Consider the following 21769-nt stretch of genomic DNA (forward strand, 5'->3'; position numbering starts at 1 on the left):
CAAGAAAGCTAGCAGAGCAAGTCAGTAAGTGCTGTTCCTCCATGGTTTCTGCTTCCAGCTCTTGCCTTGAGCTCCTGCCCTGGCTCCTCTCCAAGATGGACAGTAACCTGTTAGGTGAAATAAACCCTTTCCTCCCCAGGTTGCTTTTGGTCATGGTGTTTGACCATGGTATTGTCACAGCAACAGGAAAGCAAACTAGAACACAAAGCATAATTTATAAAAAGGAAAATATGACAAAGTGGACCCCATTGAAGTTAAATCTATTTGCTCTGTGAGAGAGTCTGGTAAGGAGATGAAAAGACAAATTACAGAGCAGGAGAAAACATTTGAAAAATCACAATATCCAACACAGCATTTTTTATCTAGTACAAAGAAAAAAACAGACAGTGGCTTTATTCATAATAAGCAACATTTGAAAATACAAATGTCTTTAATGGAGTGAACTGCTGGGTGACTGCATTCGGTGCCCACCACCACAGAAGACCACTCAGGAATAAAAAGCAGCCAACTGTAGCGCATGGGCAAACTGGGGTGACTCTCAAGGAAATTATGCTGAATGCAGAAAGCCAGTCTCAAACTGTACACACTTCACAATCCCATTACATAATATTTGTGTAACAACATAATTACAGAGATGGAGAACAGATGAGTGGTTGCTAGGGATTAGTGCTGAGGAGGGAGAGGAAGGGCAGAGCCATGAGGGTACCATGTGGGAGTCCTGTGGTGGTGGCTTTGTTAGGAATCTTGACTGTGGTGATGCTGAAATCAAGCTCCTTGCGGTGAGATAACACAGCATTCTGGAAACAATGCCGTCCCTGGCAAAGCTGGACTGGTGGTCATCTGAGCAGGAGCCATCAAGTGGCTCTGGGGAGCTTGTGCTTGGCCTGATGGGAAGTCCAGGTGTTCTGGTTGCAGATATCCACCCACTCTTCCTGCCTACTATGTGGACTCCAGCTACTGGACTAGACTACGTTTCCCAGCCACCCTTGCAGGGAAGCAGAACTCCTGTCAACAGGACATAAATGAACAGCTCTGTCCTCTCCATAAGCCTTTGCCTTTTCGGGAAACTTGAAACCATGTAGAGTAGTGCCCCTTTTCCAAGACACATACCCCCCAAGATGCCTAGTGCATGTCTGAAACAAAGCATACCACACACACACACACACACACACACACACACACACACACACATTGCTTTTCCTATACATCTAACCTATGATAAAGTTCAACTTATAAGTCAAACGTGGTACAAGATTAACAACACCAGCAAATAAAAAGAGGGGAAAAGTGTAACAATATAGTGTAATAAAAGTCAAATGAATACAATACCCCCCAAGATAGTTTATGTTTGTCTTTCTACTTAAAGGAAGCACTTCTGGCTTTTCCTGGCAGATGTGAATCACTGGTGTCACCATTTGGGACTATTAATAAATGATATAATGGTGACTTGAACACAAGCACTGCCTAGTCAACACAGTGATTAACAGGAAGGTGATATATATATACAGAGTAGATACGCTAGAAAATGGTATGATTCAAATCCAAGACCAGATTAAACAAGAGGAATGCATTACTCCAAACAGGGCACAATTTCACACTTATGAATACTTGTTTCTATAATTTTCCATTTTATATTTGCAGACTTCTGTCAACTGACATCACTTGAAACTGTGGCTGAGGAAGGGCTGCTGTGTGGAAGAGAGAGGAAGCCTGAGCCCTCCAGTCTGAGAGGATTTCTTCTGGGATCAAATGCTATAAGCCACTATTCTTGACAGTGTCCAGTAGTTCCTGAGTAATAGCCTCAGGCCCACAGCTCCTAGAAAGATCACCAGCATCCCCAGCCTTAATGCCCTCCCTGGGTAGCTGTACTGGGGGAAGGTCTGAATGGCAGGCTGAGATGCCAAGACAGCCCCCTAGAGATAGCACCAAACCCTCTGAGCATCTAAGGGAGGAAAGGGATCCTGAGTTTGAGACTTAAATCCTCAAACTCAGATTCTGGAGAGCCCAAAGGGTTCACTGGGCTCACAAGATTAGGAAATTCTTGGGCTCTTAGTTACTTTTCTGTTGCTGTGATAAAACACCATGACCAAGGCAATTTATAGAAGGAAGGGTTTATTTGGGCTTATGGTTCCAGAATTTTAGGGTCCATAAGGGTAGAAACGGCATGACAGTCCTGTGGATGCTGCTGGAAGCTGAGAGCTGAGGGCTCACATCACAGGTTGCAAACAGGAGGCAGAGAGAGGGGACTGGGAGTGGTGTGTGGTGTTTAACCCCCAAGGCAAGCCCCCAGTGACATGCTTCCTCCAACAAGGTTGCACCTCTGAACCTACTCAAACAACACCACCAATTGGGACCGAGTGCTCAAACATCTGAGCCTGTGGGAGAAATTTTCGTTCAGACCACCACAAGGTCCCACAATGAATCTTGGGATTTGTGAATGCTCAACCATTCATTTATTCATCTCCATCATTCGTACTTTTATTCATTTCAAAAGTATCGAGTAATCATTTTATGTACTGGGCACATGGTGAATACACAGATGGTTGCTACCCTATGTAACTCACAAGCAAGCTGCAGACAAAAGCAGACCAGTGGTTCCTGGGACTGTGGAGAGCAGAGGAGAATGAGGTGGAGTGAGTGATGGGAGAGGGCTTCTGAGGAGGCCATGCTGGAGACAAGTTCTGAAGGGACCAGGGGAAGAATTTTCCAGGCAGAGACACAACAAAAGCCCTGTAAAGGACCTATACCTAAAGAGTGGGAACCAAGAGGAGGCATGAGTAGCTGGGGCAAAGGAAGAGACAGAAATGTCTGTGCTTACCAGTGTGTTAAGACATCTATAATGGAGAATTATAGTTGCCCAGAAGAGGTACTGGACTAAGAATCAGGGACAACTTCCTGGAGAGGTGTCAAACCATGACTGGGTCCTGAAAGAGTCAGTGGAGAAGAGGAGTGGGATTCAGCCACCACTCCATGAAGAAGCCAGGGCAAGAAATGCTCAGGATGTAAGGGGACACTAGATGTGGTATTACACACCTGTAATGATAGCACTTGGGAAGTGGAAGGAAGATGGTCAGGAGTTCAAGGTCATCCTTAGCTACACCGTGAGTTCTGGGCTAGCCTGGGATACATAACGCACTGTCTCACAAAAACAAAACAAAACACAGGTATAAGAGGTTTGAGAAACTTGAAAAATATGGTGAGAAGTTGGAGACTTGGGATAAAAGGGAGAAATCAGATTCATCAGAACCAGAGAGCCCTGGCAGAGAGCCACAGCGTTTACCTGCAGCTGGCCAGGGGCAGGCCTGTGCATGTAGGCTGCGGGCGGGGGGTAGGGGTTAGACAGCCAGCCTTGGGATCTCTTTCTATCAAGTCACACTTGTAGCAAACATGAAAGCTGATTGTCCTTTGGGCCTCCAAGGCTCTCTCCACTCCCTCTGTGATGAGACTGTGTGCTGAGAAGTGGCTGAAAGGCTACCGACCTACTGTGTAGCTTTGGGCAAATCATTTGGTCTCTCCGAGCATCTCTTCCCCTTTGGAATGTGCAGTTAGTCAAAATAGGAAGTTAGCTGTTCTGAAGCTTTTAACTCACATAAAGTGTTTAGCAGAAGGCCAAGCTCATGGGTCTCAGACATCTCTGTGGCAACTTCACTGTGGTTGGACTTGGTTCACAGGGTCACAGGAGGCAGGAGAGTACTGTTTTATGGAGGAGTAATTTGGCACTCAAACTGTTAAAACTAACCCAATCCCGGAGATAAGAAACACTCCAGGTCCCAGGCCCCTTCCTAAGCAAATTTATGAGATTCTGGACACCGGGTCAAAGAAGAGGGTCTCCCCGAGGCTGCAGCAGGAACCACTCAGGGTCCAGACCAGAAAGTGTTTGGGACATCTGGAAAGAAAAGAGAGTGGAGCAGCCTGGTTCACACCCCCACCCCGGAGAGCCAAGAGATAGAGAGGGCTGGGCACCAGAGAGCCAGGTGTGAACCCGTGCGCCAGAGAGGGGCCTAGCTCTTGGCAAGAGTGGAGTGTTGGAGGCGAAGCAGTCAGGGGACAAACGGTTGGAACAAAAAAAAAACAGCTCAGGAGGGTCCTGGGGGCACGGGGCGGGCGGAGGAGATCAGAAGTGGCAGAGGGAAGGTGCTGCTGGAGGGTCTGAACGGGTGGTGGGTGTGCGGTATTGCGTGGGCGTAGGTGTACCTGCAGTCGGCCTGTGCACGTGCGCGGGGAGTGGGGTTGCGTGGGGCGGGCAGGACCGCCAGCACCCTCACGGGGCCCCCCGAGGGTTAAGCGCCGCCCAGCCGCCGGCTCCTCCCCGCCCCAGCCGCGCGGCCACGCTGAAGCCCTCACTCGACCCACCGCGCCCTGGGCGCACGGCGGGGTCCCCGGTGGCCGCAGCGACCAGCAATCGGCGGATGCGCATCGCGTGCCACAGCCGTCCCCGCACAGCGGCTGCCGGGCCGTCGGGGCGCTCGGGCCCCAGGAGCACCAGGCTGCCCAGATGCGGGCGCCACTCTGCCTGCTACTGCTCGTCGCCCACTCGGTGGACATGCTCGCCCTGCACCGGAGGAAGAAGCAAGGTACAGATGTGGCCGGACTGCGTTGGGGTAGGCGCTACGAGGCAGGCTGGTGGTAGCCTGGTGGGGATCTGTCTGGTGCTAGACGCCTGAGCTATTAACTCAGGGTCAGCACAGGGAGCTGTCGAACAATCTGGACCCAAGAAACACTGCACGGAGGGAAGGGGCTAGTGGTCCAGCTCACTGGCCCCAGCCTCCCAGCAGTGTCCCAAGGGTAACTAACTCCACAGACACCAAAAACCTAAGGAACCATCCTTGGGACCACGGCACTAGAAGGCAGAGCTAGTGGCTTAGAAGCCAGCACAAGCATCCTCCCTGGGCCAAAGGGTTGTATCAAGAGCAGTGGCTCCAGGCCCTACATGGGGCTCTCTCGCTGCCCCTGACTCCTGCTGTCACTCCCCACCCCCCACCCCAGAAGTGATCTGTGTGAGCCTCTCTGGTGATCTCTTCTGGATGACTTGGAAGAAGTTTGTCCTCTCTTGGAGCCTCGGGATTTTTTTCCTTTGGGACCTCCTGGAGCCACTAGGAAACCTGAACCTGAGACTAACTGGGCCCTGAAAACACTGTCTTTGGGGGTCCTGTGCCACAGTTCCTCAGTGCCACAGTCAGATGTCTTTAGGAGGTGAGTTTGGGACTGCCCCTGCAGAGATGGAGTTATGTAGACCCCGTGCTGGCCGGGAGAGCAAGAGGACTAGCAAGCCCTATGCCTGAACGGGGCAGGTCCTAGTACCCTGGATGCCTGTCTGTGAATCAACAGCCAAAGGCTGACCACAGTGCCAAGAGGCTGCCACGTACTATCTCTGCACATCCCTATGATGCCCTAATGACAGAGTGGGCTGGCTCACTCTGTAGAGCAGGAACCCAAAGGTCATGCAGGTTGATTTGCTGAGTGGTCCCATAGGCAGGTGGAAGCTCTGACCTGTTCTCGCTGCCTGAGAGCCTGGGTCCAAGAATACTGAATGGGAGTGCATGAGAATGACTTTGCCCTTAGGGCTTCTAGTCCATCTTCATGGAAAGCCTTACATTGCTGCTGTAGCTCCTATAAGGGAGCAGGGTGCACAGAGGGGCTGTGGGAGAGCGGGTATGAGGTAGGATGGCGGGCCGTGGCCTAGGGGTCCAACCTCTCAGGAAGCTGGACAAAGGGACAGAGAGAAGAGAGAAGCAGGTGGACTTCGGGTGGGCAGCAGGGACTTGGGGATCCTGAAGGTGTCCCTTTGTGAGTGGCCTTCACTGAGCCCAGATGCTGGAGTCAGTCTGTCTGGATGCACATCCCTCCTTTGAAGGCTCCAGCTAAGTGACTTCGGGGAGGTTTACCTGTGTGAGACCCTTCACATTGGTCCTCCAAGATGCTTCTCCATTCTGAAACGATGTTTAAAATCCTTTCCTTTCACTGACTTGTCTTTAAAATGGGAGCAATACACTTCAGTCTCCTTCATCAGGAGGACCATAGCTATGAGAAAGTGAGCTAGAGAGTTCGCGGCCTACGAGAGCACCCCACGGTCACCATTAGTCACCCCAGTTTCTTGTCTGTTGCGTGGTTAGCTACTTACAGTGAATGCAGGGAGAGGAAACAAGTTCAGAGAGGGAAATTGACTTGTCTAAGGCTGTACAGCAGATGCTTAGCATCTCAGATCTAAGATGATAGGGTGTTGTGCGATCCTGTGAGCTGGGTTGGTCTCCCTTTCTCGGAACCTCGGTTTGTCTCCCTGGAGGGGAGGGGAGCTAGACTTTTAAGATGATTCTCACTGATGAAAGGAAGAGGATGGGGAGGGGCATGAAAATAATTTGTTTTTTCCCCTTAGCCCAGCTCACTAGCACCTCCTCAGGAACTTGGGAGCAGAGTGATGCTCCTTGCATTGGTCCAGCTGGATGAAGATGCTGCTTTTGAGCCTCGGGTGCGCACACCTGCCAGGCATCTTTAGTGAGGTTGTGACTTCGTTCATGTGATGCGAAGCCTTGGGCTTCAGTCCCTCTCCTGACCCATTTATGCCATGTGACCTTGAATGAGAGGGTTTCTCCTCTGCTTCGGCCCATGGCCTCAGTTTCCCCATTGGCACAGAGGTGGAGGCTACACAACCTAGAGCCTGCTCTGCAAGGCAGTCACAGTTATCATGACCAAGCAGGTTTGGGAAAGGTGGAGTTTGGCAGAGTTCTTGGCTGTGCAGTTTATCAGAGCCCAGGAAGAGGTGGTGCAGAGGGGCTGACCTTTCTCAAACCTAGACATACGCATGAGGACCATTTCTCAGACATGTCTTGGAAGGTTGTGTATATGGTCCCCAGGGTCTCATCGACTTTGGCCCTCTGATCTGACTTTGGCGAGAGAATGTGTTCCTCAGATGCTTGCATATTGGTAGTGTCTTGCTTGCTGATCGCTCACACACTCATTCATCTGTTCACGTAGTATTACAGAGCAGCCTCCCCGCCAGCTTGTGTCAAAAGCCTGGAGGGTGCTAAGCTAAGACATCCAAGCCAGCGGAAGGCTCACCCTTCCCTGCTTTCCTGAGTTGCCTCCTCCTCCACACCCTGCCCTTGACCTCAGTCTTTGGCTCAGTATCCAGCCATGGGGAAGGACCTGTTTGCCCCAGCCTGGTCTGCACTGCCTCCCTTAGGGTCCACTTCTCATGGACCTGGGCTCCTCTGGCTCCAACGTCATCACTGGTTTTTTATGAAACCTAATTTTTCTGTTTCTGCAAAACAGAATGAAAGCAAAGCCTTGAAAGGGGTTCTTGGACCTCAAGTGTCTCTTACAAAACACTTTGATTAATTAAGTATAAACGAATTAGAACCAGATGGGGACATTTCTCTTGAAATGAACTGGTGTGCCTGGCAGTAGGGCAGTGGGGCAAAATGAGGGGACTCTACGTTGTGTCCCCTGTTCACAGATCTAGAGCTTCCTATAGGGATGAGGTGAGGCTGAGGTCCAAATCCTCCATTCTCTCCTACCTTGGGCATGAGAACTTGGGCAGGCCACACACTTTCTCTGATACATCTGTGAAGTGGGAGCCACTGAAGCTACCACCTTGGGCATCAGGAAAAATTTACCACCATCCTGTAGGGAAAGTACACAAAGGCCTCTTAGGGCAGAGAGGGCTGGGCAGAGGATACCTCCTGAGCATTGACTTCCCCGTGACCTTGTTCCCCTGAGCCCATTTGATTTCCTATGGCGGGTGCAAGGAATACTGTGTACAGAGCCTGGATGACAGCACCAGCCTTGGATGCGGATCCGGAGTGGGGGTTCACATACGGGCAAGCCAGTGACAGACGGCAGGGTTCACACAGGCTACCTGGGCCTCTTGTCTATGGGTCAGAGCAATGGCTGGGTGCAGAACAAAATATGTTGCCTGAGAGACGGGATGCAGATGGAGCCAGGCTCGGATGCACATTGCCACAGCTCTGAAAGGGAAGTTCCCTTGCAGCAGAGCGAGGTGATGCCTTGACCGGTGCTGAGGGATGGTGTGGGGGAATCCTGCCCTGAGACCTGCGTCTCTTGGTAAAACAGCAGCTAGTTAAGTCTAGGAAGCAGAAGCCTGCACACAAGGCAGACAGGGAGCTGATCCTGAGCTCCACACCTGGTCTGTCCCTCCTCAGCCACTCAGAAACCAGCCTGTGTACAAAGGGAGGTGCTTTTCCACTTACCCTGCCGTGGCCCTGGGAAGCCATCCAGACACCCTCCCCATTCCCAGCCACCAGGGATGCAGAGACCACAGAGAGAGCACTGGCCATGTACTGGGGCCCTGCACAGGGGATGGACTTCCTCAAGGGAGTGGAGGGGGAGCCTATGGGGAACTCCCAGCTGCTAAGTTGGGGCACAGAACCATAGCTTAGGAGGCATCCAGCCTATGCCTAGATGGAGCAAGGAACTCTGTCAGGACTGGCGGTCATGTCTAGGAGGAGCCTTAGCAGGCTGTTGAGCAGTGGCACAGTGTAACAACCTGCAGGAGGAGGGGGGCCTGGCCGCTTTGGGGACCACGCGATGGGGTGAAGATGGGAGTCCCATTGTGGCCAAGGCCAGTGTTGGGTCATGGAGGGATTTGGGGTACCACATTTGCTGAGCTCCCCTGGCCAGGCTCTCCTGGGTCCTGAGGACAGCATGAGTGGGCACTGCATTGTCACTGATGTCGTAATACCCAGCATGTCCCTAAAGTCCATCAGGGATAGCGCCATGGCAGGACGCCCAGTGCTCTTCCGCCCAGCCTTGACAGGCAGGCTGGCCATTGTTTCAGTCTCGGCTGGGGACTCCAAGAGGGGACATTGCTTAGGGACTCTGGGGCTCCAAGAGGAGACACAGCTGAGATGGAGCATCGTGTGTAAGAGTTTTTGCTGTCCCTTATGAAAGAAATTCACACCGAGATCTGAAGCCTTGGCAGTCAGAGTTTTTTAATGAAATGGCATGGAACAGAATAGGACAGAAGGGAACAGGATAGGGTAGAAGAAAGTAGAGTGGAGTTGGAGGTTGGTTCTGTAAAGAACCAGAGTAAATATTCTAGGTTGTGTGCCCCCTCCCCGGGATCATGCCAGGGGCCACCGCATACCATACTCTGCAGAAAATGGCAGAGTGCTTTTGAAATATTGAGAAGGGTAGTGATGCTTGCTTCTGTGTAGGGCTGTGTACACAAGTGTGTGAGCATGCATGCAAAGTATGTGTAAAAGCACATGAATATGTAGTATGTGTGCTCATAAGTGAGTCTGTGTGCAGTGTGAATGTTAATATAAAATACTTTTCTTTTTTTATTTGTGTACGTGTATGTGGTGTGCATGCCTATGTTATGTGCATGTTTATATGTATGCATACTCACATGTGTGTGCATGAGTGTGAAGGTCTGAGATTGATGTCAGGTGTCTTGCTCAATGGCTCTCTATTTATTGAAACAGACTCTCTCACTGAACCTGGGGCTTGCGATTCTGGCTAGTCCAGCTAGCTAACCAGCCTGGAAGATCCTCTGCCTCTGCCTCCTGAGTGCTGGGATTACAAGTGACACCACATCTACCTGGACTTTCATGGGTTCTTGAGACCCGAACCCAGGTCGCCAGACTCACACAGCAAGTGCTTTGTCTATTGGGCCGTCTCACGAGCCTCTGAAAGTGTGTCCTTCCCATTATCAGAACATGGGTGCCATCCCCCTCTCTGCCCCACTGTGCCTGTCTGAGGCACTCAGCCCTTTACAAGCTGGCCTAATACAGGACAGATGTAAGGTGCCGGACCTTATGAAGGTAGGAGGGTCCCTATTTTCCCAAGAGGAGATCAAGGCCAGGTGGGCCACAAGGGGCCGGGCAGTAAGCCCAGAAAGTCTGATTTACAGCTCTACTCCCTCCTGGGGACAGCTACATACACACCCATGAGCAATTCCCGAGGTCTTTTGCTTCTGATTGCCCAAGCCTGGTGCCATATCCTTCCCAGCATGCTTGAATGTTGACCTCTAGAAGGTTGGACTCATCTGTCTGGGCCCTGAGGGTCTTCCTGCATTAGACGTCCCAGAGCAGTGAGTATGACAGACACCGTCATGTTCTCTTCATGCTGGCCTTCAGCCCAGCCCTGTCTGGTGGATACAGTTCCTCCTCTTCCCCCCGTCCCCACCCCCTCACGCACACGGGAAGAAAACTGAGGGGACTGAGTCACACAGCAAATGTGTGTGACCTGGGTCTTTCTGATTCCAAAACCCACAGGAGCAAATCCCACTTACGGTGGAGCGCCGAGTGCCGTCATTAACCAGCCTCTTTTCTGCACAGAACATTATGATTTGCAGAGCAGTCCATGCTTAACTTTTTCTCAGGAGTTCCTGAGAGAGGCTGTAGAATGTTGTGGGGTGGGGAGGCACAAAAAGGGCCAGACGCGCCCTCGAGATCGACACTTGTAAAAATGGAGGTGGCAGCCGTAAAAGGCCAGCCCCCAGTCAGCAGCTATAAGCGGCCACGGAGGTGCAGAAGGACCAGTGGCCAAGGACAGCAAGGCTGCTGCTCCAGAGCCTGCGAAGTCCGAGGTGGCTCCTTAGGTGTAGCAGAGGGCTGCTAGCCTGCCTTGCCCTTCCCCAGGCCGAGCTGGTGTCGAAAGAAACGAAGAGACCTTCCACAGATGGAGGGAGGCAGCCCAGTGACGAGGGTCAGGTGCCTTCACAGGCTTCTTCAGTGACCTGGGGATGTGCAGCACCACACAGGGTCTGGGGACTTGGTTAAGGTCTGTGTTAAAGTTGTCGTGATTTCAGGGCTAGTCTTTCATCCAGAGCCGTGGCTGTGGATGCTGTCGAGACGTGAAGTCGTCTGGTATGGTAACTCCTAGAGCACGCACCCTCACCCAGCTCTTTCCACACAATCTGCTCGCATTTTTCACCGAAATCATACCGCCTTCAGTTTCCCTGGGGGACTGCCCAATTTTTTGACCTACAGAAGGGGCAATTTCAAATCCTTCAACCAGTAATTGTCACCACTGCATTCGGCCTCTGCAGGCATGGTTCGCTCTCGAGGCCTCTACAAGGCTGTTCAGTGGCCCACACTGAGGGGACCACCCAGCTGCTGAGGGACCCTAACACCCAGAAGTGCTCACATCCCTTAGATTAATAAGCCTGGGAGGTGGATATTAGTATTATACCTATCATATAACTGAGAAAATACGTGACCCAGAGAGGCTAGGTAATTTGTCCAAGACCACATAGCTAAGGTCCAAATGCTGCCTGACCCTGGTACCTACTGAGCACAGTGGTCTCCCAGCCTCACATCCACCACTCATGGAGACTGAGTTACCCACATTCCACAGAGCGGTAAACAGAGCTAAGACGGAAGCACTAACTGAAGCCTATGCAATCACCATTTTTGGATGTTGAAAGCAGCCCAATATCAGCCATTTCATGTTCCAACACAATAGCCTGACAAAGTAAGTTTTGCCAAACCAGGACTTGAATCCAGATAATTGATGACTGAGCTCGGGTCCAGTGTCAGAATACAGGCCTCTGAGGGCCCATCTTACCGTATGGCTCCTGAGGTGGCTTGGTTCTGCAGACATCTGTGCTCTAGGGACAGGCATCAGCTAGCCAAGGCCACACACAGACAGGGAGAGATGCGATGTCCCCAGGCAGGTCCCTGGGGGCCCAAGCCTTCTTTCTTAATCCAAGTCGCATGCCCTCTCTCAGATCCCATGGCCCGTGTTTGGCCTCTGGCTGGAGAGACCTGCACCCTTGGGTGTTGCTTCCCCGGGCTGAGCCACGTCCACACCCTGGATTGATTTCTTGTAGGGCCCAGGCCCCACTCCATGGCTCACAGGGAGGTTCTGATGCCTGTTTCAGAAGGGGCTATACCCCAACAATGCAAGAGGGAATCAAGCCATGTCTGGGACCACCGACCACATGCGGGGAGTCACCCCCTATCTCCAGAGCGCCCACTTTCCCTACAGCTGGTGGCAGAACAAAGGGCTCTGGCATTGGTGAGTGCTGTAGCTGTCTAGTGAGTTTAGGTGTGCCCTGGGGCCAGTGGCAATGTGGGCATGGGTGCTGCTGCCCTTGATGCCCAGTACTGGTCACGCCTCGTTCTGTGCCTCTGTTGGCTGATTCACAAAACAGCCTTGAAATGAGGATAGCACACTCTAACACACAGGGGTGCTCAACGGAATGGCTAGTGTCAAACCCCAGACAAGGACCTGTGCCAGGGTTGAGACAGGCCTGGCCTTCTGTGCCAGCTGTCCGTACAGCCATGCTCCCGAATGTCACTGCTGCCTGTCAGGACAACGGGGCCGGTGATAGCATCTGACTGCACGGTGTCCTGAAGGTCACTGCTTGTGGCCCATCTGGAAGACACAAGGCCCTCAGCTAGGGTTGATGACAGCCATGTATCACGGGAGGCAGGCTTCTTGAGTATGTGGAATGCTCAAAAGTAATGCCACACATGGCCCTAACACCAGCTGAAGATCTTAAGCAGATGTGGTGAGTTAAACAGAGGTAGCTTTGAGGAGCCTAGGTTCTGAGGATAAAATCGGTGCTTGGTGCTGTGTGACGTGGCCTAGTGAGCCACCCTCTCTGAGCATCTGCACTCCCCTGTGCAGTGACCTGAGAGGATGATGGTGAGCGTGGTTTTGCACACCAGGTTCAGGGATCACCACGAACCGATGAGTAACAAGCTATGTGTTCCCAAGTGACGCCGTATCATCTGATGCCTTGCCCTTCACGTACAACAAGCTGCAATCCTAGTCAGGTGGCCTTTGAACCGCTCAGCTCCTGAACATCAGCCACAGGGATCCACAAAACTCGGCTTTTGTCTTGTGCTGACTATATTTTTCTGTCATTATTTTTTAAATTGCTAAAAATCACTTGAATTTTTAATTTTCCTCTTCAAAATCGACTTTGCTTATCTTTTGTTCTCTCTGTGAGTGTTTTGCCGACGTCTGTCTGCGCCCCACATGTATGCTTGATGCCTGCAGAGGCCAGAAGAGGGTGCCCATTCCCCTGGAACTGGAGTTACAGTCAGTTGTGAGCTGCCTTGCGGGTGCTGGAAATCAAACCCAGGTCCTCTGAAAGAGCAGCCAGGGCTCTTAACCATCTCTCTGGCCACTATTTTTACATTTTGAATCTTGATTTAAGCTTTAATGATATTTTAAATCTGTAATATCTATTCATTTAAAAGTAATGTATGGAAATGTATTTGACAGGTGAATTAAATCTGTTTTAAATGCCATTTTATTTTAAAATTTTTTATTAATTTTCATTATCATATTTTTAGGGATTTTATGTGTTTATGTGTGTACATGTATGTGCATGTTTGTGAGGAGATGTGTACATACATGTGGCAGCCAGAGGCCAACCTTAGCCACCATCTCCTTTGTCTTTGGAGACAGGGTCTCTCACTGGGACCTGGAACTTGCTGTTTTGTAGGATAGGCTGGATGGTTAGTGAACCCCAGGAATCTGCCTGTCTCTGCCAACACACCCGCTTTTTTATGTGGATGCTGGAGACTCAAACTCAGATCCTTGTGCTTGCAAGGCAAGTCATTCACTGACTGAGCTATTTCCCCAACCCCATTTTAGTGTTTATTTTCATAAATATGTTTTAGCTTTCCAGTTTAATTTTTTTTGCTCCCCTTTTTATTGGGCTCTCTGATTTTTTCCTGCCAGTTTTGTGGGCTCCCTGGTGCCACCTGCTTATTGACTCATCTTATTTTAACATTGAAGAGTCTCTTCAAGTTTATTGGTTTGTTTTATCAGTTTATCAGTCCTGTGGAAAGCAGTCACCACGTGGCATGGTGCTGCCATAGTCAAATCCAGTCACCACATGCTGCCATAGTCAACCCACTAATTCTATTTTATTTTGTATTGATTTAAAAGTATTTTGTAGGCACATTTTAAATTTTCTTTTTACATTTTTTTGGAAGGGACAGGATTGTTCTGCCTTACGGACTGAGCTGGGTTTGATCTTAGGGAGAGCATTCTGGAAGGCCCTATGGAAATTACAGAGGTGTGAGCCAGGGGCCACATCGTTGTCATCCCTTCCCTTAAGCTTTCTCTTCTGATCATCAGGGTGCTGCTGGGTCTCAAGAATGAATGCAGGTGTTCCTGTGTGTGTCCCTCCTCAGCCTCTAGAGACAGGTCACCTTGGCTTAAGTGGCAGCCCTCCCCAAGAGGAGGGGCATCCCCAGCTAACAGCTTGCATGTGGTCCAGTGGCCCCAGTATGGAGATGTCTTCTTCTCTTGCATCCAAAAGGAAGTCACACTGAGGACATTTGTTTGCAAGGTGGATTTTAGAAAGCCTGGGGACTGTTCCTAAGAGCTTGTCCCCACATGCACACAGTTCCAGATCAGAGATACCCAGGAGCTGATCTCCGGGGCCTTCCCTCACATCCTGTCTTGGCTTGGCTGCCATAACTCCTGCTTGTTGCACACAGTGTGGGGTCTAGCCCTGGGGACTTTGGGCCCTGGGACAGTGTGTTTTTCAGTAGTAGTTCCCAGCTTTTAGAGGGCTACCACTCAGATATGGACAGGGAGAGGCTTCTACTCCAGTCTGCATCCCATGGTTCTTTGCTGCACATGCTTTGACCAGCCTCTTGCCACCCTGAGCCTCTCTTGTCTGTCCATGCAAATAGGGTATGCCTAGCCTGCACCTTGTAGGGTTGTGGTAGGGAGCGCAGGGCCTCCCTAGGGCTTGGCCTGGCAAGATGTCACTGCAGTGCACCACCTTTGAAACTAAGGGAGCCACCCAGACAGGGCCTTGGTGTCAGTCCCAGCCTTGAGGACAAAGGATATGTAGTCTGCTTCAAAACTGTCACCAGAGGGAACCCAGAACTAAGACGTGGTCCCAGCCGCACAGTGGTCAGGAGGTAGTAGCAGGCGCAAGAGGCACAACTCGAATCCATGACTGGGCAGAGTCGATGTGCTGGGGCACAGGTAGAGGTTTCAAGAGGGACAGCCATGAGTGTCCTAGTCAGAGCTTCTATTGCGGCAACGAAACACCATGACCAAAAAGCAAGTTGGGGAGGAAAGGATTTATTTGGCTTACACTTCCATACCAGTTGACCATCAAAGGAAGTCAGGACAGGAACTCAAACAGGAACCTGGAGCTGATGCAGAGGCCACAAAGGGGTGCTGGTTTCTCCCTCTTGCTTGCTCAGCCTGCTTTCTTACAGAACCTAGGACCACCAGCCCAGGGATGGACATTGGTGCTGCCAGGAGCAGACATGTCTCACTGTCATGAAAAGTCCAAGTTATTAAAACATTTTAAATGTCATATTCTGTAGGTCTTTGAAGATTACCTATCTATCAGAAATATATCTTTGCATACCTAGAAAACCTAACTAACATGACTGTAAGTTTGACTATTATAGACACTATTAATCTGTATTTCTTAATTATACATTACATTGTTAAATGAGTTGCATAAACATAATATCTTCAACAAGAGTAGAAATATACACACAGTTTAACAAAATTAACTTTAAATTTGTGTCAATAAACTAAAATCCATACTAATGTAAAATATGTAAGATTAATAGTTTTTTTGGACTAAAGTAGATTCAATAATCTACCCTTTTATCCTATCATTTCTATATTTCCCCTTTTTCTTTTCAGAACAAAATCCCTGAATCTAATCTCCTTTGTTTAGCTTTTTTCCTGACCAGTATCCATAACAACTTATAACCAACCCCCCCAAACAATGACAAATATCCATAATTTATTTTTGAGAATGTGGTTGTAGTTCTCTAGACTACTTCCTGCTGATTGGGGGTGCTGGTAATCTTTGGGGGACCCTGAGAAAATTTAGGATTATGATCAAGTCCTGACTGGAGTATTCCATGAGGCTGGATCATCTCAGTCAGCAGCCTGGAAGCTGTTCTGGATGTTGGATCACCTGGGCCATTGTTTTCACTGGTGTCTGGTCCCTTTGCTCTGAAAATACATAAACTTTTAAAGGTAACATAGATATCTGTATTAGTAAAAGTATAGATTGTGCATTGTACACAAGTCAGCCAAAGAAGTTTTTTTTTTTGTTTTATGCTTGAGCAGGCAAAATATACATCATGTGTCTTGTAGTTCTTTTAGGTTTATTTCTTTATATTTGTAGCTGGATTTTTAAGAGGGTCTTCCTCAATCAAGCCTGATTTTTCTCAACCCAGAATGAATCTACAGCTTCTCATTTCCTGTGGAAACAAAAGTATAACCTGTAAGTGGAAGTTTCTGTCCCACCAGCAACTCCCAAATACCCAGCAGCCACTTCCAAAATAATTGACTCAGAGGCTTAATATTACTTATAAATGCTCAGCCGGTAGCTCAGGCTTATTACTAACTAGCTCTTATACTTAAATTAACTCATAGTTCTTATCTATGTTTAGCCATGTACCTTTTCTCCATATGACATTCTCATCTTGCTTCCTCTGCATCTGGCTGGTGACTCCTGACTCCTCCCTTCTTCTTCTCAACATTCTTAGTTTGGTTGTCCTGCCTATACTTCCTGCCTGGCCACTGGCCAATCAGCGTTTTATTAAAGTAACTCGAGTGACAAATATTTACAGTGTACAAGAGGATTGTTCCATAGCATTTTCCCCTTTTCGTCTAATTAAAAAGGAAGGTTTTAAGCCAGGCAGTGGCAGCACATGCCTTTAATCCCAGTACTCGGGAGGCAGAGGCAGCGGATCTCTGTGAGTTCAAGGCCAGCCTGATCTATAAAGTGAGTTCCAGAACAGGCTCCAAAGAGAAACCCTGTCTCGAAAAATAAAAAAAAGGAAAGTTTTAACTTTAACATAGTTAGATTATATACAACAAAACATTATCAAGCAAGAATTATAGTTACAATATTTAGTCTATTTGTATTTGACAAAATCAGAGAAAACATTCAGTTGTCTATTCTATCTTGGTAAGTCTAAAGTTTTATATTTAATTTATCCTTTATCATAACTAAGAAAAATTATAACTATGACTATCTAGTCTTCAACTCCATCAAAGACTTCAGAAGGATGAAATGTTACCTAATGAGAGGGACATCAGGCTGCCCGGACATAATTCCTCTGCAACATAGGGGTATCCATCTTTGGCCTACAGGCCTAGAATATTTGACAGACCTTTTTTAGAAGCAGGAAATGTTGAAGGACTGTCCTACATGTCTTGGCAAAGTTTGGCAGTCACTTTTCTTTGTGTCCTGCTGGTCCAGATTCAACAGCATACTTACTGTCAGCAGTCAAGGCAAAGGCAGTTTCTTGCCCAAAAAGGCCAGTTTTACCATAAAGAAAAAAAAAACTCCATATGGAGGTTCTTTGATGCCCATGATCTTCTCTGAAGTAGATTTGTGCTGCCAGGAGCAGATGTGTCCCACTGTCATGAAAAGCCTTAGGTTATTAAAACATTTTAAATGCCATATTCTTTAGGTCTTTGAAGTGTTTGAAGATTACCTATCTATCAGAAATATATCTTTGCATACCTAGAAAGATTAACTAACATTACTATAAGTTTGACTATTATAGATGACTATTAATCTGTATTTCTTAATTATACATTACATTTTTAAGTGAGTTGCATAAACATAATATCTTAAACAACATACAGTATAACAAAATTAACTTTAAATTTATATCAATAAACAAAAATCCATACTAATGTAAAATATGTAAGACTAGGCCAGGCGGTGGTGGCGCACGCCTTTAATCCCAGCACTCGGGAGGCAGAGCCAGGTGGATCTCTGTGAGTTCAAGGCCAGCCTGGGCTACCAAGTGAGTTCCAGGAAAGGCGCAAAGCTACACAGAGAAACCTTGTCTCGAAAAACCAAAAAAAAAAAAAAAGTAAGACTAATAGTTTTCAATTGGTCCCCATGACCTTAATTAGTTTTTGTGTTACCTGTGAGATGAATGCAGGCCCATTGTGTGAGCCCAAGACCACCGGGAGGCCATACCTTGGGATGATTTCTTCTAGTAGTTTCTTGACTTCCACTGTGGCCATCTCATGTTTGGTTGGGAAAGTCTCAGTCCATCCTGTAAAGGTATCTATTAAAGACTAATAAATATTTATAGCTGTATAGGCCTGGTTTTACCTCTGTGAAGTCGATTTCCCAGTTAGCTCCTGGTCAGGTTCCTCTTTCTTGATGTCCAGTTCTTTTGACCCTGTTCTTTGCATTTATGAGGCGGCAAGTGAGACATTGACCTATAGTTTCTGCTGTCTTAGTCTTGACATCAAAAACCTTAAGATGTGCTCTCCTCAAAAGGTCTTGTATTTTTCTTTCTCCCAGATGGGTAATCTGATGTATCTACTGGACTAGTTGGGTGGCAAAGTCTGATGGGAGAATGATTCATCCATCAGGGGTCTTGAACCACCCTTTCTCTTTGTAAGCATTAGTGTATGAGTGAATTCTCCAGAGCTCTTGATCAGTGTGCGCTGGAAAGTCTGACAGTGTGGGTGCTACCATTTTGGTAGTGAGGCATGCAAGGACTGTTGCTGTCTGGAGGGCAGCTTCCTTTGCTGCCATGTCTACCAGGTTGTTTCCCCTCGAGATGGGGTCCTCTCCTTTCTGGTGTCCCAGGCAGTGCGTGACAACTATTTCTTAGGGTAGCCATATGGCCCATAAGAGGTCTAAAATATTGTTTGTTTTTAATAGTCTTTCCTTCCACAATCAACAACCCCCTCTCCCTGTAGATGGTACCATGGACATGTACTGTGGTGAATGCATACTGGCTATCAGTGTAGATATTAAGTCTCTTACCCTTTCCCAGCTGTAGTGCCTTAGTCAGAGCTGTTAGCTTGGCCCTCTGGGCTAATGTCCCAGAGGATAGAGCCTCTGCCCACATGACTTCGTCTCCAGTGGTTGTTGCCCCCACATACCTGGTACCTTCTTTGATGAAACTGCTACTATCTGTATACCATGTTACCTCAGCCCTCATCAGAGGGATATCCTTGGGGTGTGGTCTGATCCCATGGAGATAGCTCAGGATGTCAAAACAGCCATGGAGGGATTGGTCCAGGTCTGGGTCTGGAAGCAGACTGGCAGGGTTCAAAGCACTGTTGTTGGTGAACTGGATTCTGGGTGGGTTTAAGAGCAGAGCCTGATGAGTCAGCCAAGTGTTAGTAAGCCATCTATCGGGAGGGTGTTTAAGAACCCCTTCGATAGCATGGGGGGGGTCACCTTAAGATTTTGTCCTAAAGTCAGTTTGTCTGAGTCTTTAACTAGTAAGACTGTTGCTGCAATTATGTGGAGGCAAGGAGGCCATCCAATGGCCAATGGGTCAAGTCTCTTGAACAAGTAAGCTACTAGCCTTTTCCATTGACCATGGGTGTAGCCAGAGTTTTTCTGGTCCTGCCTGGCCTACAGTCAGGACAAATCTCTCTAACCTGCCAGTCCCGCAGCAGCTCAGACCCAACCAAGTAAACACACAGAGACTTATATTGCTTACAGACTGTATGGCTGTGGCAGGCTTCTTGCTAACTGTTCTTATATCTTATATTAACCCATTTCTATAAATCTATACCTTGCCTCGTGGCTTACCGGCATCTTCACATGCTGCTTGTCATGGCACGGCTGGCAGTGTCTCCCTTCCTCAGCCTTCTGCTTCCCAGAATTCTCTTCTCTGCTTGTCCCGCCTATACTTCCTGCCTGGCCACTGGCCAATCAGTGTTTTATTTATACAGAATGATATTCACAGCATAAGGGTTTGCATCAGTACCCCTTTGGCAACTCCCTTTTTCTCATCCACGTATAGGTGGAAGAGTTTGGTGACATCTGGTAGTGCCAAAGTGGGTGCATTTAGTAGAGCTGCCTTAATTTCATTAAAGTCCTTTTCCATTTGTGGGGTCCATTCGAAGGGAGCCTTTTCTCCCCTCACAGCCTCATACAGAGGCCCGGCCAATTTGGCAAACCCAGGGATCCAGAGCCTACATAACCCAATGGAACCCAGAAACTCTCACGTCTCAGCAGTTACCAGGTCTGGGAATCCTTAGGATTCTTTTCTTGTCTTTGCCAGCCATCTCTTGCCCCCCTTGAGTATGTATCCCAGATAAGTTACCTCAGTCTGGAAGAGTTGATCTTTCTTTGCTGACACGCAATACCCCAAGTCTCCCAGAGTCTTGAGCAGTCCCTCAGTGGCGACTTTGTAGGCTTCAAGGTGTCAGGCACTTCAAGGTGTCAGGAGGTCTTCCACATACTGCAATATGCTGACTTTAGGATGGGCTTATCTGTACTCACCCAAGTCCTTGTGGAATGCTTCATCAAAGATGGTAGGAAGGTTTTTGAACCCCTGGGGCAGTCATGTCCGGGTCAGCTGTCCATTGAATCCATCTTCCAGATACATCCATTCAAAGGCAAACAAAGACTGACTAGGTAGAGCCAGTGGTAAGCTGAAGAAAGCATCCTTGAGGTCCAATGCAGTGTGGATGACCTGTTCTGGGGTCAGGGTGCTAAGGGGGATATATGGGTTGGAGATTGTCGAGTGGATATCCTCACCTCCCTTGTTAACCTCTCGAAGGTCTTGGACTGGTCTATAGTCATTGGAGTTGGGCTTTTAAACTAGCAACAGAGACATGTTCTAGGCTGACTGGCAAGGGTTCAGAATGCCCACGTCCTTGAGGTGTTTGATGTGGGGGGTGATCCCCTGTTTAGCCTCTCTGGGCATAGGGTATTGTCTGATGCATGTTGGTGTTGCATCAGCTTTTAGCTGTACTAGTATTGGAGGCCAGTGTGCTGCCAGCCCAGATCCCCCAGTTTCTGCCCATGCTTGGGGAACTTCTTGGAGTCATTGTTGTGATGGGTCTTTATTGTCTTTTTGATTTGATGGGCCCCTGAACAGTTTATATTCATCCACAAGTGACATAGTGAGCACATGTAGTGCCTCTCCCTCTTGGTCAGTCACTGATATTCCAATCTGTTTAACTTGACTAGCAAATCTCTTCTCAACAATGGGTATGGGCATTCAGGGATGACCATGAAAGAATGGGTTACCTGGCCCTTTCCTATGTCTACCAATCTTGAGGTAGTCCATGAGTACCAGTTCATCCCTGTGGCCCCTTGTGACATACGGCCTAAGAGTTGCTTTAGAATAGAATGTTGCACTTCTGTGTTCATCAGAAAATCTATGGTTTCTCCTCCACTTTTAGGGTTACCCAAGGCTCAGGGAGGGGTTCCGAGTCCCGTCCCCTTCACTCATTTCTTCTAACTCTAGCACCTTTGCTTCTAAGCCCTGTCATTCAGGGCATTCATTCTTCCAGTGACTCCAATTTTTTGCAGTAGATACATTGGTCTTTTTGTAGGTTAGTCCTATTGCCTGGTCTTGGCTTTAGGCTTTTTCCTCCACATTTTAAGTCCCCAAAGGCCAATTTTCTTGCCTGTATTTTAGCTTCCAGGTTGCCTGACGCAGGTAAGAGGGCTTTAGTGAGTCCCTGAGTCTGCTTATTTAAAGCCTTCATCAGCCCCTGTTTATCCTCCAGGGTCTCCCTATTGTTGAATACTTTCTCAGTGACTTTAATGAGTTCAGCCAACCTCTTACCTTCAAAACCTGCTAATCTTTGCAACTTATGGCAGATGTCTGGCGCTGACTGGTTGACAAAGGCCAGGCTAACTGCAGATCAATTATCTGGTGCTTCTGGATCCAAAGGTGTATAGGTCTTATAAGCTTCTATCAGTTTTTCTAGGAAAGCTTCTGGCAATTCCTCAGGCCCCTGGCATACCTGACTCAATTTGGACAAATTTGTGGGCCACCTTGTTGCGGCCTAGAGACCCCCCTCCATTAGAGTCTGGCGGTAGACTTTTAGCCTCTCC

The 21769-nt window shown here is 48.5% G+C and overlaps 1 protein-coding gene across 1 annotated transcript in view; it reads left to right on the forward strand.

Moving 5' to 3' along the window:
* Positions 1 to 4495: 4495 nt before the first annotated feature.
* The window catches only part of Rspo4 (R-spondin 4), a 43877-nt gene continuing 26603 nt past the window's right edge, over positions 4496 to 21769 (forward strand). The window contains exon 1 of the mRNA XM_059259659.1: positions 4496 to 4574. Coding sequence (XP_059115642.1) covers positions 4496 to 4574 — 79 coding nt within the window. The remainder of the gene's footprint in view (positions 4575 to 21769) is intronic.

This window comes from Peromyscus eremicus, chromosome 4 (assembly GCF_949786415.1).
Source record: "Peromyscus eremicus chromosome 4, PerEre_H2_v1, whole genome shotgun sequence".
In the NCBI taxonomy this organism is placed as follows: domain Eukaryota; kingdom Metazoa; phylum Chordata; class Mammalia; order Rodentia; family Cricetidae; genus Peromyscus; species Peromyscus eremicus.